Source organism: Pecten maximus, chromosome 17 (assembly GCF_902652985.1).
Source record: "Pecten maximus chromosome 17, xPecMax1.1, whole genome shotgun sequence".
Taxonomy (NCBI): Eukaryota; Metazoa; Mollusca; class Bivalvia; order Pectinida; family Pectinidae; genus Pecten; species Pecten maximus.
Genome location: NC_047031.1, coordinates 25,717,557 through 25,744,729, shown reverse-complemented (window position 1 = coordinate 25,744,729; position 27,173 = coordinate 25,717,557). Strand labels below are relative to the sequence as shown.

The window sequence follows — 27,173 nt, the reverse complement described above, 5'->3', positions numbered from 1 at the left end:
CGGTTACGGTTTCAGACAGTTTATTCCGTTCATCCCTGAGTTTTTCCATTCTGTAATTGATAAGATCTATATCATTTTGTTGTTCACTCAATAACTTTGATACTTGTTCTGTTCTCACTCTTGTTCTCAATAACCTCACAGCGATGATCAACAAAAGCAACTGCATCCTCAAAATCTGCAATTTTCTTTTCAAATGCATTAACTCTTCTAATGGTCTGAGATAGAGTAGCGTCAATGTTCTTTACTTGGTGTTCAATGATATCAAGTTTCTGAATTTTTGACACAAGGAAGTCAAGTTTTGCATGCACTCCATGTAAATCAGTGTTGCTAGGCATATATGTGGATGTTGCTCGATCAGATGAAGATGAAGGAGTTGACACACAGGGTCTGGGAGTTGTCTCATTGATGGTTTCTCGCGGGTGTAAAACCTCATTTGCTTCCTTCAAAATAGTGCTAACAGAAAGTGTGTCAGTGCTATCATTAACGCTACTTTCACTACTACAACTGGCATTGCTCTTCTTCTTACGCTTTTTAGACTTATTGCCCATGGTGAATGATAGAATGCAAGTCCGTAACGCAGTAGACCGTGACGAAAAAAAAAATGTCAATAGGGACACCTTACCTGAGCACACAGCTGAAAATCTATTTATAGCACAAGTGTACCTCAGGTATCTCACACGTAAACAAGGTGAATGAGCAATATATGAACGGAATCAAAACATCAACAGAGGTACTTTTGAGTTGAATGACTACAAACCTCCGACACCACACGTCCAGTAATATCCTGTAATGGCACATTACGAGTTTTCAGAAGTGAATTCAACGAAATGCATGGCAAAATCCAAGAAAATTCGGAGCAGGACGAAATGTCGACGTAACGGCAGGTGCAAGGTTAGTACTGCGGTCATGAACACATCAATTCTGGCAGGACTGGTATAGCTCTTTACCATTTACTGTCCAGTGGCATAACATGAATCCAGACTGTTCATCATAGAAAGAGGAATTAAAAAATAATTGCTAATGTGCTTAAAAACAACTCTTTCGAAACCGAAACAAGATGCGGTAATGTAATTGGTCCGTGATTGTATGAATGGCTTCCTGGAACTCAGATTGTTTATATAATTTACGAACAATTCTCCAATAAGATTTAGGGTTACTAGTGTCATTTATCATAAAACAATTAATTTCCTTGCATGACATTTGTTGTCTATTTTTCATATTATTAACCTTATTGCATTATTGTTTGAATTATGTTAGTTTGGAAATGGACTTGACACGTTTGAATACTTTATGTAGTCCATCTCGTAGCTGCATAACGTTCCTGAATTCATCCAAAGTTTATCTTGTAATCTAATAACAACCGCAAAATACACTCCGTAGCAAATAATAAAAACTGTTCGGTAAATTTAACACCGGCAATATCAACAGAATAAAAAGTTTGGAAAAATATATCCTAATCAAAAGTATCAATCAAATGATTTAACTTATTACTTCGACCAAACCTGGCGGGTATAGGTACGGTATAGACAGAAATACTACAAATGCGCCATGATGACCACTTATATTACGATCTATCTTAATTACACGAGAGTTTGTACATCTAGAATTGTCACTCAATGAAATCGCATCTACTACAATATGCCTTGTCAATCCATGTCTAGTGAGTTCATGAGTAACATTGGTTAAGTCCATTTTCAACATAGTTTGACCTAAAATACGGTTATGCGATATGGTTACAAATCATCAGGTATATGTCCAACATGCAATTACCACATTAGTTGTAATTTTCAAAAGCTTCTCAATTGTATATTTGAAATTTTCCCGAAATGGATGACATGAACGTTCCGGACAATATAAACAATAGTAACTTTTACCTGACCATTTCAATTTGTATCTAAATAATTTCTCCGTCTACAATTCAAGATCATATCTTCAGGAACATTTTAAAGAGTCAAAATAATATACTTATAAACTTCCACCTGAGAAGTTTCTTTCTTTTCGAAACGGTTCCATAAAACCCGGTATAGTTAATTCAGAAAATGGTACACGGTGATCTCAATTTTTTCGGTAGAGCGCAAAATAAAACATCGTCTGCGATATTTCCAATATACCCCTGTATGGTTTTTTATGCTCCTGATATTTAAAGGGACATTCCGTCGCTGAAATGAGTTTATGCTATAAAAACAAAAGTAAACGAGATTCTTGTATTTTTCTCAACTAGTAAAACTTATAAGTTTCTTTTGTTTACAAATCTTATAAATTTCTGTACAACTGACATCTGGCGTTCGACTGAAAGAATGTCCTTTTAAATGAAATATAGTCAATTCATTTCCTGCGGGACCAGGGTTTGATTCTATGTCCATGTGCAATATCAACATTACACGTAATGATAAAACATGATTCAATATGCTGTCAAACTGTGACTGTTTGCACATAAAGGAGAAGGGTTTTAAACTTGTTATCAAACTAGATATATATATTTTTTTAAATAGCACTGATGTGAACTTATGAATGAATCTTCTTAAACATTGGTTCACCACAAGCTACTTTATAGAAAATTCCTATGGGGTCCCTGTGCCAAATTGTAGACATATTTTTTTCATTCTTCGTGATTTAACCAATAGAAGGATATATTTAGTCATGCTGTTTAACTTTTTAAAAATCTGAAATCTGCGTTCTATATCTATGACACAGAATGAAAAATTAACCCTAGGGTCAGACCCCTGTATATCACTTATCATGACAGTATATATACAAGTGATATAGGGTAAGGACCCAAGGGTCTATTTTTCATTATGGGTCATAGGAACGTGTCAAGTCCATGTGGATTCATGTACGCCGTACCTCTGGGTGGGAGTAATTTCAGTTTTAACTAGATTATAATTGATAATGATTAACATTTGTACTTGTGTAATAGGAAGGAGTAATGACATATAATGACATTCCCTGTCCGCGATTGGGCTCGAACTAGCGACCTCTCGCTCTAGCGGCTAAACATCTTACAGTAGGTACCACAAGTCTCATTTATAGTAAGGCGACCTAAACTCTTTTATACGACCTTAAGTGACCGATCGATGGACATAATTAATAGGTAAATGTATACATATAACCCTACTTCTCTGAGTGTGTGTTAAGATAGCTCGGTGTCCACCCGCGGTTATGACTAAATATAAATGTCATGTCATCAATCTATTTTTTGACAGATTAGTCACAACAATTTACCTGTCAAGGAAAACAGTACGTTAGAGTTACCGCCCCTGATATCGTACAGGTGTGTTAGTTTTAAAATGTCGGCGGTCATGTCTTCACAACGGAGAAGTATTTTTGTGATTTTAATGATTCTGGGTGATTTAATATGCTGTATGGGACAGACGTCGAACTCGGGAACAGTTCTGAGAGTGTTACAAAACAAAGCCGGACTCGGAAGGGTAAGTATGTCGTTTTCGCACCTGAGATTTTAGCTAGGTGTGTTTATAAACAGAAGTAGCGTTGGGGATATATATAGGTCAGATTTACGCTGTTTACTGAATTGAATGATCTGACGGTTTGGGAGTGGGGGGTGGTAACAGCGGAATGGTTTGACGTGGACTTGTGACCAGAAGTGTTTGGTGACACTTTTACCTATAATTTAACCGTCCGCGAGATCAGTTCAAAATGTATTAGTATATAATTATATGGACATTTCCTGTACTAAAAGCCGTAATAACATACATATTACGTATATCATCAGATATGTTTATCTTCTTCGATTATTTTAGATTGTAGGCCTATATATATGTAATATAGTTACCAAGAAAAGTCGCACAAAAACAGGCCTTTCTATAGGTGTTTACACAGGAGTTTGTCTCTATCAATAAGAATATATATAGAATCTTTTAATCTCTACTTGCTGGATAGTTGGTCGGATTATATGTTGAAAAGAAATTCTCCCTACTGTTAGTAACCGAGTCTTCAGGATTGTACAAAAGATACTGTCACACACAGGATTAGAATAGCTTTGGTATTAGCTATAGGCTGTTTTAGAGATACACCAGAGAAAAAAATTGCATCACACAACATCCTAATACACTTTTCGTTATATTCTATATCTAAATAACAGTTCAAACTACATATGGTGTCAACATGATATTTTCCGAGACATCAGTATTTGATTTGAAATAGTAAGTGATGTAATTATCATTGTTAATACCTGATCGAGGAGGCAACTGAAGACTATAAAATAGGTCTAACGAACAGGTATTGACTTCCAGTGGTCGTAATGGACATGTCTCAGAACTCACTGTCTTGTTGAACATTATCAGTAATATTGTATACAGTCCATTATACAAGTCCCTAGGGAAAGTGTAGGCTGATATAGGTATTAGCCTGTAGCCCCAATAAAAGCCTTGTAAAACGAAAGGTCAAACGAAATTACAAAACTTGGATAGCAATACAATAATCAATGCAATGATTCAATTATAAATTATTATTTCATTTAATTGGATTTCACAAATACATTAAGTACATGTGAATATTTGGAACTGTTTCATTACTCAACTGAATAACATGTTAAACATCATGAGCTGCTATGATATATATAGTTAGTGGTAATGTAAGGGTGATTGACATATCAAGCACCTGGTATGCTCTCATTATAGGTAACACTGGTTTTTGTTTGAACAACACTGGGCAATTTTAGACAAGTTATCATATGAAGGCCTACATTTGTGTATATAATAAGTGATGGTATATATATAACTCCCTGATATGAAAAGATAGAAATTCAAATCCATATCAGCTGAATCACCTAAAAGACAACACATTTTTTTTTTACAAATCAGGTTTGGGCAAATCTTTGTCCTTAATTGTTATACACATTTAAACGGCAACCATCTTGTAATCATGAAACAAGGGTTGGACACCACACCAATATCTCACTCTGAAGCCTGTGTCATAGCTCTGCTTCGGTGATTCCCGTGTCCTTTCCAGTATAAACCCATTTTGGACTATGGTCATTCCTGTGTCATTTCCAGTATAAACCCGTTTTGGACTATTTCAAGTTGGTGTGTTATATCAAGTTATTTGTTTCTAATTTTGATTCCATAGTTTATCCAGAGATAAATTGAATGCAGAGTTATACCCTTTGTTAATTTCTGATACCACAGTTTATCAAGAGACGTATCTATATAGGGTAATTAATGACCTCTTTTATTTGTACCAAAGTTTGTGAAGAGGTCAACTGTATACAGAGTTAATGCCCTTTTGTTAACTTTCTTATGTCACAGTTTATCCTGAGATGGATATATAATATACAGAGTTGATGTCCTTATTAATTTCTGGTACCACAGTTTGTCAAGAGGGTGGATATTTACAGAGTTATTGCCCTTTGTTAATTTTCTTATGTCACAGTTTATCCTGAGATGGATATATATACAGAGTTGACGTCCATTGTTAATTTCTGGTACCACAGTTTGTCAAGAGGGTGGATATTTACAGAGTTATTGCCCTTTGTTAATTTTCTTATGTCACAGTTTATCCTGAGATGGATATATATACAGAGTTGATGACGTCCATTGTTAATTTCTGGTACCACAGTTTGTCAAGAGGGTGGATATTTACAGAGTTATTGCCCTTTGTTCATTTTCTGATGTCACAGTTTATCCCAAGATGGATAGAGTTGATGTGCTTATTTATTTCTGGTTCCAAGAGATTGACTATACACAGTTGTTAATTTGCAGATATCACATTTTGTCCAGAGCTTGTTTACAGACAAGAGACTACATGCATTATTGAGGTCTTCTCAGCATTAAGTATGCTTTAATCTTTGTCCTGTAAGATAATTTACTGCATGACCTAATTGCCTGTAAGCTACATGTTATATTATAATGTTCCATACTGTCACTTTCCTGTCATCAGTCCTGAAGTAATGCATGTTAAATAGATATGATTGAAGGCTGATTGATATCAGTGCACACTGGTAAAAATGTGGGGCCTCCCATGGGGTGTACCCATATATATATGGGTAAAATAACAAATGATGGGGCCTCAAATGGGGAAAACATGCAATGTGTATATACGCACACACAGGTAAAACAAGAACAAAAAAAAAACCATAAAAATATACATTGTTCAATTTACCACTTGTGCTTGGAATTGGTGTGTGTTTGATTGGCAGTATCTGCTTTGGCATCCAATTCTGAAATAACCCTAACTCTGGTATCATCTTGACTCTCGATCTTCATATAGCTCTGCTTCTTTGATTGTTGCTGCCAAAGTTTGTTGCAGTGAGTCCTTCTGTCTGCTGTAGGAAGTAGACCCCAATTAAACTAAACTTTCTATAATCAAGACTGTTTTGTTTCAAATTGCAAGTACTACTTCAATAAAAAGTTAATCTTTTCCAAACAGATGTATTACTTATGGTTAATCGGCCAATAAACATATTATTCAAAAGCAAGGCCAATATATATGATAAAAATCAATTGTTTACTGGTTTTAACCTTAGTCAAATGTGATCAGAACATGTAGATTATTTGTATAGATAATATAACTTATCCTGTGAGTGTTGTCAGGTCAAAGTATCTAGAGATACAGTAGCTATATATATATAGGGAATGCATTGATATACACTCTATATATAGCTTTAGTTATACATAAACAGACAACAATTCATATTTACATTAATATAACATGACAATAAGATAAAAATTATAAACTCAATGTGATTTAAAGGTCTGTAAATGCCATCCCATTGTGCCATGCTGTCATAATATTTAAATTTATAGACACAAAAAAGGGAATACAGCTACATAACAAAATTATTAAAAGGTCAAACTGTCTATGAGGTCAATCATATACATCAAATCATCAGTACTCGTGTGGAATGTAAATATATAAACATTGACTTATCTTGCTAGACATTAGTTTATAGTCGATATAAATGACAGCTTTGCAGGTTATCATCAAAATTCACATTCGATCGATCACGACTATCAATATTGATATCATAGGCTAAGGAACAGGTAAATGTTGATCATGCTGGCTTGTATTATACACATATAGTGTTGAATTATAAGGTCACTGTCACTCAGCTGAGGGAGCATGGTATATACCTATTTTTGGCTCAGGAGGCCTAATTAGAACCAGGGATTATCATGCAACACGACTTGGTTCAATATCTTACGGGGCACTTGTAATTGGCAGGAAAGCATTTTTCCATGTTCAAGTTCTTATATTAGCATTAGACACTTCATCATTCCTAGTAGTAGACTAGTACAAATGTAGTTATAGACTATCATGTCATATGTCTCTGCTTATATGCAGCCATGATATCAGTTTTGAGTAATTTACAAGCCATTTCCCAACATTGTGCATTTCTTTGATTGTAGCTTCAATGACATGTGAGTTTTGCAAGAAATCAAAAATTCAAAACCATATAGAATTTGGCAACATCTGGGTGTTTTTCCTGTGTATATAACATAAAAAACACCTCCATTCCCATTGCATTTTAACATTATTTTTTCAAAAAGAACTAAAAACAAAATCCCAAATTGTTTTGATAATACAAAAGATCTGAAATACACAGAAAAATAAAATATTTATTACTCAAAATAGACAATTAAAAACAGGGGACAGTGGAAGGTGAAATTTTTTTTGTGTCATCATGATCTTGTAAAATTAGAATCGACTCTTCATTATAAAACTGGTCAGCTATTGCTACTCATAAAACAATTACTGTAATTATAAGTACATGTAATTTTTTTACATGACTTTCATTTAAAATTTTCCTAATTTGGTCAATAGGATTTTTCCTAAATACCTAATTAGGGGAAAGGTTATGTATTTGGGACAGGTTATTTTTGAAATGTTGGTGTACATTCCTAGCAAGACCTATATATAATTACTGGTTCTCTGAATGTGCCCGATGATCACAATACTTTCCCTGATGATTAAATACAAAATCTCGAGTCCATAAGAGACCACTAAACATAATTTTCTAATTTTACTGTAGTATTTCATATTGTACCAGTATCAGTCCAGATCAATCAGAACAGGAAAATATAATTATAAGCTGACAAGTTCCCTGTGGGGGGGCCCCACTTTATCTGGGATGTCCATGTTTGGGGAGTGTATCATACATGTAAATCAATTAATCAAAAAGGTTGCCATGACAACCAGGTGCTAACCGCCTGCCCAGGGCAGTGTTAGACCTGCTGTCAGGTACAGGAAAATGTTTTTTGTGCCTCCAGGTTAAAATATGTAGCTTGTGTATGGCTAACTTACTGAATAATACCTTAATATGACAAACTGCTGGATAAAGGTTTATCAAAAGATTTACTTCATTTTAGAATAAGAACTTTTACAATATTCATTATAGATTACATTAGGACAAAATCTTTTTTTATTTAAGTGGAAATTTCTCTAAGTCTTTACTTAAATGAGTGTAGAACATTTGCTCTGTCAGTTTATGACTTGGAATTTCTATTACATTAGCTTAAAATTTTGATGATTATGTACAGTACTGTATTTTGCAGTACATTCTTTGTATATGTATCTTCTTTTTTCCATTTCACTGACAATTTATGATATATGTTGATGGGAAATTGTAGAAGTAGGTCAATGATAATGCACATATATTACCTGTTAATCTTTAAAAAAAAATACAGTGTAAATTATAAATCTTTGCTGAGTTTTTCCTAACATTTATCCTGCATCTGAAGACCATTTTCAAATATGCATGGTCTTGAACAATTTTTTTCACAAAGAGATTAAAGTTGCCTTATTAATATAAGCAACAAAGTCCGCCTACATAGTTTTCAGAAACCCCAGGATAGTGATCCTTGCCCACAAACAGTGCTACCCTGGTTGTATGTGGTGGTGTTTGGTTTTTGATTAAGTCCAAGGTCACCTTCACAAGAGTCAGAGTCTGTATATACTAGTGTTTACAGGGGCGTCACATTACATGTGAAGGTCGATCAACTTTAAATGCTAATTTAACAAGAAAAAGAGCCACAGGTCTCTCAGTAGGTATAACAGGGTTTGAACATGGTTTCTCTAGGCTGTATATATATTATACAGAAACTTTTCGGGGCTGAAATCTGATGATAGTAAGAATCAGATATCTCATCTTTTCTCATATTCGTAAAAACTAAACTTAAATTCTGAAAGATAAACCAATAAATTTTGATAGTTTTCTTCTATTAGACTAGCTAGAAAACTTTCATTCTGTTTTTAACCTGCATATATTATCACATACAATGTGAAAAGATTATAATATTATTGATTTATATATATATTATTTATCAGAAAAATACATGTAATATTAGAACTCGCCCCCGAGCTCTCAATGACACGTGTCAAAATGTCAGTTTAATTAGTTGACTTCAATTTTGTTTCAATTCCAAAAAAAAGAAGAAAACAATCATCTGTGTAATTGATACTGTAGGCACTGATCATGAGGCCATCAACAACAACACTACATCTCCCCTTAAACTCTTCCCTATAAACTACCCTGATGTTGATGTGATGTTGATGTTGCTGGTTTAAAGTCTCGATTTAGGTTACAACCTCTACTCGCGACTCTAGGTTAGAACATTAGTTCGGGTGACTGTTAGATGTTGTAAGTTGGTGATCCCCTCCTCCTTTCTCAATGTGGGCTTGGGACCGGCTACAGCGGAGTTATAAACTACCCAGTGTATGTACAGTATATACTGAGGTACATTATGTATACAGGGAGTAAGGGTTATTGGTTTATTGTCATCCTCTCCAGGTTGATGATATATTTCGTTTAACACCCTGGGAAAGGTCTGAAGTCCTCAATAAAACAATAAATCTAGCTATAATTGTGATGACAATTCACATGTTCTAATTATAGAACTATATAAAGCTTACACATATCAATGATTCAAGGTGTCACAAGTATATGAGAACATTTTATTATATATTCCTATCGATGTTGTGAGTCTTCATAACAGGTATTGGTCATTTCCTCACCACTTGAGCAATTTCTAAATGCCCTTGATAGCAAATAATGAGGTGATGAGTATTAGCCCATAAAGAGGCAAATATTAATTTGCCAATTAAGTTGCAGGTATAATCCAATAAAAATGTAGGTATTAATTAGCCAATGAAAATGTAGGTATGAACCAATGAAAATACAGGTATTACCCAATGAAAACATAGGTATTAATTAGCAAATGAAAATGCAAGTACATTGTATTTCCCACGAAAATGTAGGCATCAATTAGCCATGGAATAAGCAGGTATACATATTACCCAATGACATTGCAGATATTATATACCCAATGAAAATATAGGTATTAATCAACCAATGAAAATGCAATGCAGGTACATGTTATTAAGGTCTGCCCTTTTTGGTAGGATGGTTAAGTTTATAGAGGTCTGAAGATCCTGTTGTTTCTCATAGGCTGTGTGGTTGTAACAGGTGGATACCTAAACATTGATTAATTGAATAAATGACCAGGCTAGATACACATTATTAATTTTAATCTGTTCACCACAACATGTGGAATGACCCGAGGGATATGCTTTATCTGAACCATATGTTTGCCCACCTATATAAATTCTTTTGAGGCACATACTGTAAAAAATTATTTTGAAATTCAGTCAGTCAGATTTTATAATTGAATATTGTAATTTTTGTCTGATATTTTGTTATAATACCATAACAATCAGTCCATTAATAGGTGATGTGGTTATTGGAAACAGAAATCCTCCAAGTGCAATACTTTTTCAATAATATGTTTCTTTTCATTAAACTGAGAGCATTTTTTCCCAAAGCAAAGTTATTTTAAAGGGATTACTCTAGAGTGTTATTTTATGGTACAAGTGTAAAAACAGGTACCTACCTTGATATGCATGACCATCCATGGAACTTCATCAAGGTGGGTTATTTTCTAAATAATTTGTCATTGTCACTGACAAATTAATCAACTTCAAGAAATTGCCCAGTTAAAGTTGTCTTATGCACTTTAACATACAAGCAAGTCACAAGAGTCTTTATAGTGTTTTATGGGTGGCAGTGTAACTGTATAATCTATTTATCATTTAGACACATTAATTGATATACACTGTAGGTCAGTTTAATGTTCTATCGCCTTCCATCCATGGTTATATTACTGTCCATATATATAGTCACCATCTATGGTTATATTACTGTCCATAGTCACCATCTATGGTTACTATCCATGGTCACCACCCATGGTCATCATCCATGGTCACCACCCATGGTCATCATCCATGGTCACCACCCATGGTCACCATCCATGGCCACCATCCATGGCCATCATCCATGGTCACCACCCATGGTCACCACCCATGGTCATCATCCATGGTCACCACCCATGGTCATCATCCATGGTTACCACCCATGGTCATCATCCATGGTCACCACCCATGGTCATCATCCATGGTCACCACCCATGGTCATCATCCATGGTCACCATCCATGGTCACCACCCATGGTCACCATCCTTCTGTTGTTTGTCCTGAAAGTGAAAGGTGAAACTATTCTTGTTAGCTCTATAAAATGTCACTTGTTCCCCCTATGGTGTAGGTCTTATTCAACATATTGTATTTTTTGAGACTGTAACCTTTGTGGGGGACCGCAGTGGCTGAGTGGTTAAGGTGTCCTTACTCTTTATCACTAGCCCTCCACCTCTGGGTGGCAAGTCCGGCACCCAGGTGGGGCAGTTGCCTGGTACTGACCGAAGGCCGGTGGTTATTCTCTGGGTTCTCCGACTTTCTTCCACCTCCAAAACCAGGCATGTCCCTTACTGATCCTGGCTGTATCTTGAAAGCTGGAGAGTTGGAAGCTACAAGTGCTTTTTTTTTTGTGTGTTCTTTTTTTTTTTTTTTTTTTTTGTCTACAAATTTTTATAATGTAGTACTATTGTAAAATTAACAAAATCATCTAGCATACTCCTATTCATTATATGAACCACCAGTTAACAAGAACACTTATTACAATTGTATATTAAGCAGCAATATTTAACAGTTTAAAGTCAGCCTTTTGAAGGCGGTTATGTTATAAAACAATTATGTCTTCGTCCCAACTACAAACATCTGTATATTTTCAAAATGTATCACAGAATTCAAATATCCCTGACAAATATATTTTTGTTTTTATGGATCTATTTTATTTTTATTTTATTTTTTTGGCAATGTGATACCTTGGCCATCTTGGGTTATGAGAGATGATATTTGTTGGTTTATTTCTGAAAAACAGTACCAAGTACCATAAACATCTTTCTCAAATTCACACATATGTAAATATATATCAGGTTCCCTGCAATGCATGTTCAGTTTTGACACTGAAGTTATAAGAACAAAAAGTACAGTCATGTTTTGTTCAAACAGGATGTTATGATTAACAGAAAGTTGAGATCAAAAAAAGGGGGACAGGGGGGATTAGTTGTCACCAATGTCCAGCGGTCCCGTTCCAAATCAGTGAGATATCTCGAGAATGCCTGAAGAACATATTTGGTTCATGTTATACCAGACTATTTTCAGTGACTGCATGGATTTCTCATGTTACACCTGTAGGGTAACACTGGTTACCATATATAACCAAATAATCTAATAAGTACACTTAAAAAAACACAGAACAGGTGTGTTCATAAAATCATGTACAACGGTAAATTTCAATGTTAAATTTGGTAGAACTAACAACAGTTACTATAACTTGCTTGGTGCATACCTTTTTGAAGTGAAAACTATATAGAGTTGTTTTTTATAAAAGACTGAAGATTAAATATTCTATTGGCAGATTAGTGAGTTAAGAAATGTTTTAATTAAGTCTCAATTAGCACATACACCCATCCTCTTTTCCACAGAACGGTGGAGATGTGCTAATCAATAACTATAATTGTAAATGTGAAATACTTGCTTCTATTTACAGTTTGCCGAGCTGGTGTCACGAGCTGGCCTCACTGATCTGTTTAACTCAAATGGACAATTCACAGTGTTTGCTCCAAACAACACAGCATTTGAAAACATACCATATGAAAAAAGGGCGGAAATCGAGAGTTGGTCTGACAGATCAGTGGAGCTACAAAGATTTATCAAGTGCCACACATGTAAGTTGAAGACAATCTTAGACAGGTTCAAATTAATGAACCTTCTTTGATATTTGTTGCTCAAAGAGTCATTTTCTTTATATTGTGTGAAATAATGTTGATAGTCTACTGTTTCAAGGGGAGATAATTCTTTGTTTCCATACATTAATGAACATTGAACAACATGTGTTTTGTAACAGTAAAAGGTAAGGGGAGATAATCTTTTGCTTCTTGTTACATGAAAAACAAGAGGAGTTGATTTGTTGTAGCTTGCTACAGTAATAAACAAGGGCACATATTTTTGTCTAATTGCTGTAATAAACAAGGGGAGATAACTTGTTGTGTCTTGATACAACATAAAGCAAGTGTGTCTCGATGCAGGGATAAACAAGGGGGGATAACTTGTTGTGTCCTGCTACAGTGAGAAACAAGGGGAGATAATTTGTTTTGACTTGTTACAATGATTTACAAGGGGAGGTAATTCTTTGTGTCTTGTAACAATGATATACAAGGGGAGGTAATTTGTTGTGTCTAACAATAATATACAAAGGGAGATGATTTGTTCTGTCTTGTTACAATGATGTTCAAGGGGAGGTAATTCTTTGTGTCTTGTAACAATGATATACAAGGGGAGGTAATTTGTTGTGTCTTACAATAATATACAAAGGGAGGTAATTTGTTGTGTCTTACAATGATATACAAATGGAGATAATTTGTTGTTTCTTACAATGATATACATGGGGAGGTAATTTGTGTTGTCTTTACAGTGATTAACTCGATGTTGACCACGGGCAGTATGCAGGATAACCAAGTGTACCAGAGTATGGGAACAAATGGAGAAAGGATCTTCATCAACAGACGTCAGAGAACTGCATCTTTCTCGGTAGGCAACCTAGTAAACTAAGAAAACATATAGAATGTTTTAGAAAAACTACAAACAGGAAGCTTAATGAATTTCCCTGTTTGGTGAATATATAGCCAATTCACAGAAATTAGGAATTGTCTGGCAACAAAAGTGAAGAATCAGTACGAAATGAGGAATAGTATTGTTAGCTTGATTAAGTGTTCATAGCAATGAAAGAGAAAGCATATTTTAGAATTTTGTGATATTTTAATGACCTCATTTATTTTTATCCTGAAGTATCAGTTTTTAACATTTCCGTAATACTCTCAATGTGTAACGTTCACGGGTTTAAATCTATAAGCTGCTTCACCATATGTAGCCCACACTTATCTATGTACAGTGTCCTTTTTGATCATTTCAGAATACATATTTTGGGCCAACTGTGTACTTTGTAAACGGAGCGGAAATCTCCAATGAACAGAAGGATCTGGTGGCGGGTAATGGGGTAGTTCACGGCCTGGCACGTATGGATGTCATCTCTAGCATAAAAATGGCGTATGGCTACATAGCTGATCCTGACGATAACAGTTTACGAACAAAGTAAAGATTTATCAGCTTTTCAATGCAAAGAAAATAATCTGAATTATCTCCCTTGAACTACACACAATTTATGGAAATATATTAGATTTATCTCCCTTTAACTACTCACCAACAAAGGAAATAATCAGATTTATCTCCCTTTAACTACTCACCAACAAAGGAAATAATCAGATTTATCGCCCTTTAACTACACCCCAACAAAGGAAATAATCAGATTTATCTCCCTTTAACTACACCCCAACAAAGGAAATACAGTGGACCCGCGATAATCCGGATGCCGATAGTCCGGAAAACTCGCAGTCCGGACGGAATAACACGGGAACGGATTTCCGTAACGTTATTTGTACTCACCAGTCCGGAAATTCGGTTTCCGATTCCGGAAGCCCATTTTGGGAACGGAAAGTACTTTTCATTAGTAAATTTCCCCCGATAATCCGGACGATTTTTTCACCACGAGTAGAGAAAAATGTCGGGCAAGTCACCCGTGTCGACAGCTGTACAGACTATCGCTTGACACTGCGTAGTCATAGCGACCGCTGCCAGGTCATAGCCCCGGGTGTTTACCTGTGTTACATTGTAGCTCTGTTTTTATAACGGTACATTGCTTTTCTTTACGATCGACCTAAATGCTACAGTATTAAAGGGTTTTACAGTGTAGACTGGTCTTGCTTTGATCAACTTGACGTACAATATCTATTATAGTTATTTTACATAGTGCTTTTTCGTAGTTAGCAATAATTAATTCACTAACATACAGTATGTGATACGATACTTAATCAATCACAAATGCATGTAATAAATTTATTATCGGTAATTAACATCACTAACAATTGTATTGGGTAAACAAGGATATCGGCTTGTAACACCGTTACGTGTAATGACGACTCATTGAAAGATGCATGTTATTAATTACACATATGGTACATTTACGTATTAAGCAGTGATCACAAGAACCGGGTTAATTACACACTAATAAGTCGTCAGATACCGCTGATTTTCATCAGTAAGTGTCACATTGTTAAGTGTCTTTCATTTCAGGTATTTAACGTTTGTAATTTCTACTCGTTTGTGAACCTCTGGGACGTAACCCATGTGTGTTGTTTGTAGGTCACATATTCCCGCTATCAATAAAACAACTTTCACTTCACATGTTCTTTTAAAAACATTGTTTATTTTTTAGTTTCTACAAAATAAAAGAAAACAAGAATCATATCAAGAACATAAATATATTTATTTTTTTAAAAGACTGACAATTAGACGTGTTTATGAAACGTCATTAAAATGTCCCGTATTGTATAGAGTCAAGGGAGATAACTCTTACACAACAATTTTTTTTGACCTGGTAGACGAAATTCGGTAGTCAGGAAAACTCGTAATCCGGACGGTTTGGGCTGGGAACGAAGGTGTTCGGATTATCGAGGGTCCACTGTAATCACATTTATCTCCCTTTAACTACACCCCAACAAAGGAAATAATCAGATTTATCTCCCTTTAACTACACCCCAACAAAGGAAATAATCAGATTTATCTCCCTTTAACTACATCCCAACAAAGGAAATAATCAGATTTATCTCCCTTTAACTACACCCCAACAAAGGAAATAATCAGATTTATCTCCCTTTAACTACACCCCAACAAAGGAAATAATCAGATTTATCTCCCTTTAACTACATCCCAACAAAGGAAATAATCAGATTTATCTCCCTTTAACTACACCCCAACAAAGGAAATAATCAGATTTATCTCTCTTTAACTTCCCACAATTCTGAAGGAAAACTACATCATTAATTAATCTCCCTCTAACTACACAAAAATTGTGTTAGAAAACAGATCAAGACTGAGCTTTTTTTAATTGCTTTTAGATGCTGAAACATTCAGATTTTCACAAACATCTAATTAATTTAAGGTACTTTTCACAGCATATTTGTTTTCATCAACAAGATTGACTTTTTTTTTATGACAAGAATAATTTGAATATTTTATGGATTGTTTCCTGCTTCATCTTAAACTGATCAGAATATTATTTTATGAGTTTTGTTATAGATTTTGAACACATTTTGTAGATTACACATTTTGTTTTTATAACAGCCTGTTTTATGAACTGATATCGAGATATCTACAGGACGGTTTCTACAGCACACTATCAGATCTCTCAAACCGCAACAAAAAGGTCACCATGTTTGTCCCAAATAACAAAGCAATGGAGAAGATACCTTCCTCCAAACTCAGTTACCTCCAGCAGAACCCACGAGTCTTAGACAGGGTAAGTTTTAACTTCATCTCATAGTTATGGTTATTTTAGCTCATTATCTTCTACCAACAGCAATTACTGGGTATCAATAATTACGTCACCAGAAATATTAGTTTTTATCCTGTTATTTATTTTTAACTGATCAAATCTTTCCCCCATTTTTAATCTGCCTGTCCATCGACAGGTCTTGTTTATTGGTACGTATTTATCAAAAAGAACCAATCTCTCAAATTTTGCCTGCTTGTCCTTATTGTGCATTGATTTAGTTTTCAGATATGGCACTGAAATCCATATATTTATATATATGTATTGTATATATCAAAATGAATTAGGGCTCCACGAAGACTTAATTAAGCATTCGCATTTCCATTTTCAATCTCATGTATAATTTTATATATACATTTTGTATATATATTTCTCTCGGTACAACTACGACAGGAAATTCAAATCTATATCTTCGGATCACCAACACATGGTGGATATGATACCTTGTGCTAATAAATAGATATATAACATAGTAACACAAATGACGAAGGAAGACAAATTTTTGACTAAATGTGAAATATATAGGTACAAATGTTCATATATACCAGGTGTATATAATCATGCAATTTATTGTTGGTGTCTGTTTTGGCTTCATGTTCAAATTCATTCATGTACTTTGGGTCTTGATGTAATGAAGAGAATCACTGCCAAGGATTAGGTATCAATGTTCCAGTGTGATTTTCAGCAAAATATGGCTAAAAATCTGTGCAATTTGATTTTCAGGTTCTCAAGGCCCATATCATCCCAGACAGAGTTATATTTACTTCCTACGTCAACCATAACGAAGGATTTAACAGTCGTCTCAATCATTTGGTGAGATTCCGACGACCTTACGGAGACCAAGGTAACATTTTTTAAAATTTTGCCTATTTGCAATTAATATGTCTTCTCAGAAACTCATGAATTGACCGTAGGTTGGTGTTTTCTCTCCGGGTACTCCCGCTTTCCTCCACCTCCAAAACCTGGTATGTCCTTAAATGACCCTGGCTGTTAATAGAACGTTAAACAAACTAAACCAAACCAAACCATGCATCAATTTCAATTGAAACCTCCATGGTCTCAAATACACAAAAGGTATGAAATATATGGTCCACATACACAAGGGTCTCTGAGGGACGTGGGGCCAAAATGGGTCAAATTAGCTTGAATTTCAGAAATATCCTTTAAAGTACTTCAGATTGCTAAAAAACAAATATACTCTCTATAGATGGAAATACACTTCCATCCGACTCAACAAGATTGATATAAGTTGGTATGAACCTTGTTTGCAGTTGTTGTGAAATTAATAAGTAGGCTGACTGATACTTCTGTATACATGTAATCATGATGTAGGGAGTCGATGTCGCTATAGTAATCATGATGTAGGGAGTCGATGTCGCTATAGTAATCATGATGTAGGGAGTCGATGTCGCTATAGTAATCATGATGTAGGGAGTCGATGTCGCTATAGTAATCATGATGTAGGGAGTCGATGTCGCTATAGTAATCATGATGTAGGGAGTCGATGTCGCTATAGTAATCATGATGTAGGGAGTCGATGTCGCTATAGTAATCATGATGTAGGGAGTCGATGTCGCTATAGTAATCATGATGTAAGGAGTCGATGTCGCTATAGTAATCATGATGTAGGGAGTCGATGTCGCTATAATAATCATGATGTAGTATCTACTACAATGTATTTATGTCTGTTATACAGTTTATGTGAACAGTGAGGGAGTCGATGCCGCTATAGTACAGGGCAATATCACCGTATATAACGGTGTCGTCCATGTTGTTGATCAACTCCTAGGTTACGTGTACCACTCCGTCCGTGAAACTATCACTCAAGATTCGCCGTAAGTATGGTCGACAATGACAATATATTTTTATGCTTGATATTATGTAGTGATTGTCTTGATCTCAATGTAAAAAAGATTTTTGCCTCCAGCATTTTGTGGTATACCAATTTATATGTATATCAATGCAGTAAAATTCAATATCTAAATTTTTTATATGCACTCAAATTGCAGTACCTTTCTACATGAAACTTTGAATTCTATAATTATGAATTGATACTGAGCCTTTGAATTCCTTTTAAAGATCCTTGTTGCTTCACTTTTGAACTATATTACAGTGAATTTGACCAGTACCTTAACAAGGCACAGCCAGACACGAGGGATGCCCTTGTACAGGCCTCAGGAGTCAATGTCTTTATTCCTATTGGCGACGCATTCACCAAAATACAGGGAGTTCCTGGTGTTAACCTGGTCTCTGATCTGTCTCAAGTAGACAAGGTAAGGTCAAGGTCATAGATCTGTTTAAAGGTGAACAAGGTAAAGCCATGTTCTCATCTTTCTGAGGTGAACATAGTAAGGTCAATGTCATAGATCTGTCACAGGTGGACAAGTTTAGGTCAAGGTCAACTCTGCCTAAGGTAAGAACCATGTCATATCTGTCTCAGGTGGACATGGTAAAGCCAAGGTCTGATATTTCTGAGGTGAACATAGTAGGGTCAAGGTCATAGATCTGTCTCAGGTAGACAAGGTAAGGTAAAGATCATAGATTTGTGTCAAGGTAGACAAGGTAAAGATCAATATCTGATCTTTCTGAGGTGAACATAGTAAGGTCAAGGTCATAGATCTGTCACAAGTGGACAAGGTAAGGACAAGGTCATGTCTGTCTCATGTGGACAGGTTTAGGTCAAGGCCACATCTACCTTAGGTAAGATCTAGGTCACGTCTGTCTCAGGTAGAAAAGGTAAGGTCAAGGTCACACCTGTCTTGGTTAGATAATGTAAGGTCAAGATCACATCTGTCTCGGTTAGACAAGGTAAGGTCAAGGTTATATCTGTCTTGGGTAGACAAGGTTCTAAGATGAAGGTCACATCTGTCTTTGGTAGAAAAGGTAAGGTCAAGGTCACATCTGTCTTGGTTGGACAAGGTAAGGTCAAGGTCACATCTGTCTCGGTTAGACAAGGTAAGGTTAAGGTCACATCTATCTTAAGTAGACAAGGTAAGGTCAAGGTCACATCTGTCTTGGTTGGACAAGGTAAGGTCAAGGTCACATATGTCTCGGTTAGACAAGGTAAGGTCAAGGGCACATGTACAGTTTCTTTGATATTTATCATCGTGGTTGATATTTAGACCAGTGTAGCTTTCTCGTACATTACGTATCTGTATATTGTTGAATCACATTTTGTTAAAATTTTTGTAGCGAAAACAGATTTTTACAAGTAACTTGAAATATTGAAACATGGATGCGACAGTTTTGAGCAATTACATTATGTTGGAAAGCTTTAAAATGTATGACATCAAAAACCAAATTTCTAATCCAACAGGGATACAATTTTTGCTTATTTTTAAGTAATCCTAGTCCATTAACAATAAAACAGAACATCCTGTAGGTTTGGATGAAACTGCCTTTTCTTCTTAATATAGAAATATTTTCTTCATTGTAGATGATTCGCTTCCATATCCTGAAAGCTTTCCAGGATATTGAGATCTCGGCCATCGTTGGCGGCTACGAGAGTCGTCAGTACCGACAGACATTTTACGAGGGCTGGAACGTCACAATTTACAATGACAGGAATGGTAAGTTAGATATGATTTTGGTAAAATATGTAGTGTTTGCTGGGATTTATCGTCCTGTTAACAGACAAATGTCTTGCCCATGGACACAACCATGACAGCCCAGACCAGCCCGATTTTCAGCTTCGTGAGAAACACAACAGACACAGTTTTAAACATCACATCTCGGATCTCCACATAGGATTACATGGTTGTTGCTCTAACAGGCTCAGCTTAATTAGTTTAACAAAGAATAATTTGTTACTATTCGTTTCTTCGATAGCAAATTTAATGTACAGAGGAACATTTGTCTCATTTCAATTTTCTTTTTTTACGACAGAGAGCTGGGTCCAAGGAGGGTTTGTTAAGGCACGTGTGGTTCGCCCAGATCTAAAAGCGACCAATGGAAGAGTACATCTCATCGACTCCATCCTGGGCATTCCTTATTTGGACTTGCCCATGTTGATATGTGATGATCTTTGGTTGCTGTGAGTATACTTTTATTGATTGGCTTAAAAGTTATCTACGATCATTACAATTTCTTTCATGATTGATCTTGGTATAATATCGAACAATCATCAACAGAAATGGAAATATTTGTTCATCCTCAGAAGCATTCTTCAGTATAGGTAAAATTTGGTGGATGTGTTTTTAAATATTATTTCAGTACATTTTAACTGAAAATTTCTTTGTAAATTTGATCATTTGATCATTTTCTATTTCTGCTGTTAATTCGAATAAATATTTTTATGTCATAGTCAAACCATAGAATACATATTTATGTACTTTCATAATTTCCTCCACTTTTATTTTTGAAGATGATCGAAAATACTTGAAAATTAGTAAAAAATAATCAACCCTAAAGATGATCATTGATAATGATTATGAAAATGTTCATAAATATTCGGTTTAACATTACCAGACAAAGAATTAGTTCACTGATATATTCATTGATTGTTTACAAGCAATTAAGGAGACTTATATATTAACAACAGTTAAATGGCTTGTTTGTGTTCAGTATCAAAGGTATTGACATCAAAGGCTAACACATGTAATAAATGTACTTGAGATGTACATACATTTTCTACAAAAGGGCAATTCTGTGAATTCTGTCAATCAAAATCAGTAATCGATCCGATTATCGTTTCTGAAATTGAAACCAATTCCCATTACTAAAGAGTAAACTTATAAACATGATATATATCTGTTTTACAGGAGAACATACGACTATATCCGGTCAGTAGGGATGAAGAACTATCTTACAGATAATCGTTTCACCGCCAGACGTTGTTACTTTGAAATGTATGGCTACCCTCCAGGTTATGACTACAGCAGCAACTCTTACAACAACAACAACAACAACAATAACTATGGCAACAATAACTACGGCAACAATAACTATGGAAACAACTATCAGCAGACAACTTACAATCCGTACGGCCAACAGTCTAACAATTTAAACCCCAGTAACCAGGCATCTCAATATGATATGGGGACCTGCTCGGGATGTTCCTTTACGTTTTTCGTGCCCAATTCCACAGCTATTGACTATTTCCAGAAGACGAGTATCGGGATAAAGATCATGAGAGATTCTCAGAGACTCCAATATGTGAGTACATGATTCACATTAAACTTTTACACTGATCCTTTCCTGATGGGGTTAATGTAGAAAACAGCTTGTCCTAACAACAGTGTTTGGTCAGTAATAACATTCAGGTGTCATAGGACCCCCGTTATAAACCTCATTATAGACCTGTCACACAGTTCCAGTGTAAAAGCTGGTCTGTAATAACATTGGTGTTATAGAGCCTCTGTTATAAACCTCATTATAGACCTGTCACAAAGTTCCAGTGTAAAAGCTGGTCTGTAATAACATTGGTGTTATAGAGCCTCTGTTATAAACCTCATTATAGACCTGTCACACAGTTCCAGTGTAAAAGCTGGTCTGTAATAACATTGGTGTTATAGAGCCTCTGTTATAAACCTCATTATAGACCTGTCACACAGTTCCAGTGTAAAAGCTGGTCTGTAATAACATTGGTGTTATAGAGCCTCTGTTATAAACCTCATTATAGACCTGTCACACAGTTCCAGTGTAAAAGCTGGTCTGTAATAACATTGGTGTTATAGGGACCCCCGTTATAAACCTCATTATAGACCTGTCACACAGTTCCAGTGTAAAAGCTGGTCTGTAATAACATTGGTGTTATAGGACCCCCGTTATAAACCTCATTATAGACCTGTCACACAGTTCCAGTGTAAAAGCTGGTCTGTGATAACATTGGTGTTATAGAGCCTCTGTTATAAACCTCATTATAGACCTGTCACACAGTTCCAGTGTAAAAGCTGGTCTGTAATAACATTGGTGTTATAGGAACCCCCGTTATAAACCTCATTATAGACCTGTCACACAGTTCCAGTGTAAAAACTGGTCTGTAATAACATTGGTGTTATAGGGACCCCCTGTTATAAACCTCATTATAGACCTGTCACACAGTTCCAGTGTAAAAGCTGGTCTGTAATAACATTGGTGTTATAGGAACCCCCGTTATAAACCTCATTATAGACCTGTCACACAGTTCCAGTGTAAAAGCTGGTCTGTAATAACATTGGTGTTATAGGAACCCCCGTTATAAACCTCATTATAGACCTGTCACACAGTTCCAGTGTAAAAGCTGGTCTGTAATAACATTGGTGTTATAGGGACCCACCGTTATAAACCTCATTATAGACCTGTAACACATGTACAGTCCCAGTGTAAAAGTTGGTCAGTAATAACATTGGTGTTATAGGGACCCCCGTTATAAACCTCATTATAGACCTGTCACACAGTTCCAGTGTAAAAGCTGGTCTGTAATAACATTGGTGTTATAGAGCCTCTGTTATAAACCTCATTATAGACCTGTCACACAGTTCCAGTGTAAAAGCTGGTCTGTAATAACATTATATTGGTGTTATAGAGCCTCTGTTATAAACCTCATTATAGACCTGTCACACAGTTCCAGTGTAAAAGCTGGTCTGTAATAACATTGGTGTTATAGGGACCCCCGTTATAAACCTCATTATAGACCTGTCACACAGTTCCAGTGTAAAAGCTGGTCTGTAATAACATTGGTGTTATAGAGCCTCTGTTATAAACCTCATTATAGACCTGTCACACAGTTCCAGTGTAAAAGCTGGTCTGTAATAACATTGGTGTTATAAGGACCCCCGTTATAAACCTCATTATAGACCTGTCACACAGTTCCAGTGTAAAAGCTGGTCTGTAATAACATTGGTGTTATAAGGACCCCCGTTATAAACCTCATTATAGACCTGTCACACAGTTCCAGTGTAAAAGCTGGTCTGTAATAACATTGGTGTTATAGAGCCTCTGTTATAAACCTCATTATAGACCTGTCACACAGTCCCAGTGTAAAAGCTGGTCTGTAATAACATATGTGTTATAGGGCCGTCACACTAGCTGATAGACCATGTTACTTCACCCAAACTGAAATACAATAATGTATTGGTAAATTTGAAGATGATTTTTTTTGTGCTATTTTATATATAATCTAACATCTTAATAGGTCATTCAAAAGGTGGATTTTGTGATTATTTCAGCTATTTAAGAGACTGTTGTTCCAAGGAAAGCCCATTGTCTTGGAGAAGTTATCTAATACAAATCACATATTCACTGCTAAGACGGGAGAATCCATTCGCATACTGAAGTCTATGGACAGAGGTAAGAGGTCCCACCTTGCAATACACAGCTCTAGTTGATCAGCAAACAAAATGGTAACCAGGTGGCCATTTTGAATTTTGTTTGAACTGTTTGTAACATGTATCTAATTCTCAAGAGTATTACATGAATATTTTCTAAATTTCATATTAAGAAAAAAATGAAGAAAAATGAGAAAAGTGTAAAAAAAAAAGATAGTCCTATATGATCTAAAAATATCATTCATTGATGGGCACAAAGATCCATCTTGGATAGTTTGTTGATTTTTCATTTTGATCATGTTTATTGGAGTTTTGCCCTTTAATGGTTTCATACAACATGTTTTAAAAGAATAAACCTGTTTCCTATCATTTAGCTAGCAGACAGCCAAAAGATTCATTGTTATCACTGTTACGAGTTTTTTTCAGTTTGGAGTTATGCCCCTTTAACAATTTCCTTTTAAATATTGTCAGTTTATGCTGGGATTTTTCTCACAGGTTTGGGATTGGGACTTTTTTGTCTCATTTTGGAAGGAGAATTGATGAATTGGGAAAGATTTTTTCAGAAGTGAACTGCAAGTTTTGGAAATTTGGCTTAAATTTGAAATATTTCAGTTGGAAAGGGGGCCCATTAACAGCCCTAAAAAGCCTACAGAAAAAGCCCTGCAGCACATCCTCATTATTCCGGAAGTTCAGTTCATTTTCACTCTCTGAAGCTCAGGGCAAAAGTGTTATATAGGGATTCAGTTAATGAAACCTAAAGATTTATTGATATTTTTTGTGTCATGAGTTTAATGCCCTATCTATGTTTTATGTAACCTGAACATCATTTCCTGTTTACTTTCAGATGTTAAGATCCAGTTTAGTGGTGTCACAGCCAATGTAATCAGTATGGATATTGGGGCAACAAATGGCCTGATTCACATCATTGACCGCCTACTGTATGTCCCGGAAGATTTGACGCGTGACGTATCGCGAGGCGCTGACGTCAGATACAGCATCCTTGTCATAGTAACCATGGCACTTATCAGTATTTTCATCACTAGACACAGAAGATTGTAACAGCTCACCAGTGTAACTGTTTAGGATGTTATATGTAAGCCAGTATTGTTAAGTGTAGACGTTACTGATATATAAACGATATCTGGCCAGAAGTTATCTCCCTTTGACAAAGTAGCCGCCTGGCCAGAAGTTATCTCCCTTTGACAAAGTAGCCACCTCCATACTTCAGTGACTGGGACATAAATGGGATTGTTAACTCACAACTAATCCTCCCTTTCATGAAATATTCTACCACGTTTTTTTTTAAGTTTCCTCAGAATTAAGAGGTACTATTTTGTGGCTTACTGGTTAGAAATCCTTGATTCTGGTGATGAAAGAGACAAATGTTCCCACCGCAATATTAAGTCTTTCTGCTGTCACTAAGGGAGGGGCCAAAGATGGAGCCATGGTTGGTCCGTCTTTGTCACTAAGGGAGGGGCCAATGATGAGGCCATGATTGGTGTGTCTTTGTCACTAAGGGAGGGGCCAATGATGAGGCCATGATTGGTCCGTCTTTGTCACTAAGGGAGGGGCCAATGTGGATGAATATAGGGAGATAAATTTTTTCAGCCCAACTTCATTCAGCCAGCAAGTCTTCATCACTGAGGAGTGTTTGGAGTCAATCGTGTTATATATATAGGTGTTGTTATTATGATATATGTATTTTTTTTTATAACTTATATTTTTATTCAGTTTTCAAAACAAAAAATACATACACATGACACAATTTGACAATACATTCGTTCCTTTTACCTTCATCCATTTTTTCATATCACAAATTCAAACACTCTTGATACATATAAGCATCCATTGCATACTATTTCCTTTCATACTTATTCAAGTAATCATATCTGAATATTTGTATAGTATGAAAGTATATATATACACACATCATTGTGACTGACATTTATATCACTGTTTGTATTTATTTATTTTCTTAGAGAAAGAAATATATTTTATATGTTTCTTTACAATCAAAACAAAAGATAGAAATGTGTATTTTTTTTTATTAAAGGAGGGAGATGCATGATACAGACCAACACAAGACAGACAGATACCACAGACAGACAACTACAAGGATAGACAGATTGAAGAAAAAAGAAAAAAAAATACATATATATATATATAAACACATATAAGACATCTATAAGGACAAACAGCTAGACAGACAGACACCCGACGGACAACTATAAAGACATCCAAACACGAACAGATAATTGGAAAGACAGACAGATTGACAAACAGACAAACACAAGACAGACACTTCAGACATACAAAAAGGCCTTCGGAAGAAAGAAAAAAATTGATAAGTGAATTGAAAACACTTTTAAGAAATACTTGCTGAAAATATCTGATAGAATTTTATAAATGTCATTGGCTTTTTACAAACAGTCAGAGTTTGAGAAGAAAAATATATTCAATATAATAAATACTTACAAAAGGAGAACCTTTTTCCATTTTTCCCAACCTTTGTTAAAACATTCAAGAGAAGCTTCACCCTTCCCAATTGCTGCATACTTTTTGACATTGTGGTTTTCTCTTATTGAATTGATAAGAGCATTTAAATTTAGGGTAGTGTTTAGACATCTGGTTTTATAGATATAATGTTTAATGATGATGTTAATCTCATTATCAACTTTATTATACACATTTCTAACTGATGGGAGTCCAAATATAAAAGACTGTTTATTCATAGTAAAAGGAATTAAAAGTGCATCCAGAAGTATTTCTAGACTCTGCAATAAATCCTGTACTTTTTGACAATCCCAAAAAATATGTGTTATGGTTTCGGACTCTGAATTACAAAATGTGCAAAGAGGGTTTATAACAATGTTTGCCTTGAAAAGCAAAGAATTTGTTGTCAAAATATTATGTAAAATTCTGTATTGGAACCACTGAAGTTTTGAATCATTGGTTATTTTGAAAGGAAGATAGAATATATTTCCCCAGACAGAATCATCAAAATCATAATTATCAGCCCATTTTTTTCTACCAGTAGGGATTTCATCATTCTTAGACAAGATTTTATATAAATGTCTGGTTCCCTTTGTCCTGTTAATGAATGGTTCTATGTTAAAAGGAATGAAGGGGAGTAT

General features: G+C 35.4%; 1 protein-coding gene across 1 annotated transcript; it reads left to right on the top strand.

Annotated features, from left to right (window-relative positions):
• Nucleotides 1–3,208: 3,208 nt before the first annotated feature.
• On the top strand, nt 3,209–26,207 carry LOC117315348 (fasciclin-1-like). Its single transcript, XM_033869498.1, has 14 exons — nt 3,209–3,428; nt 12,896–13,073; nt 13,820–13,935; nt 14,318–14,496; nt 16,585–16,759; nt 17,516–17,636; nt 18,489–18,627; nt 18,906–19,065; nt 20,229–20,361; nt 20,678–20,825; nt 21,553–21,946; nt 23,941–24,061; nt 24,884–25,132; nt 26,093–26,207. Exons 1-13 carry the CDS (start codon nt 3,288–3,290, stop codon nt 25,096–25,098), a joined length of 2,220 nt encoding a protein of 739 aa, XP_033725389.1. The 5' UTR covers nt 3,209–3,287; the 3' UTR covers nt 25,099–25,132; nt 26,093–26,207.
• The last annotated feature ends 966 nt before the right edge of the window (nt 26,208–27,173 follow it).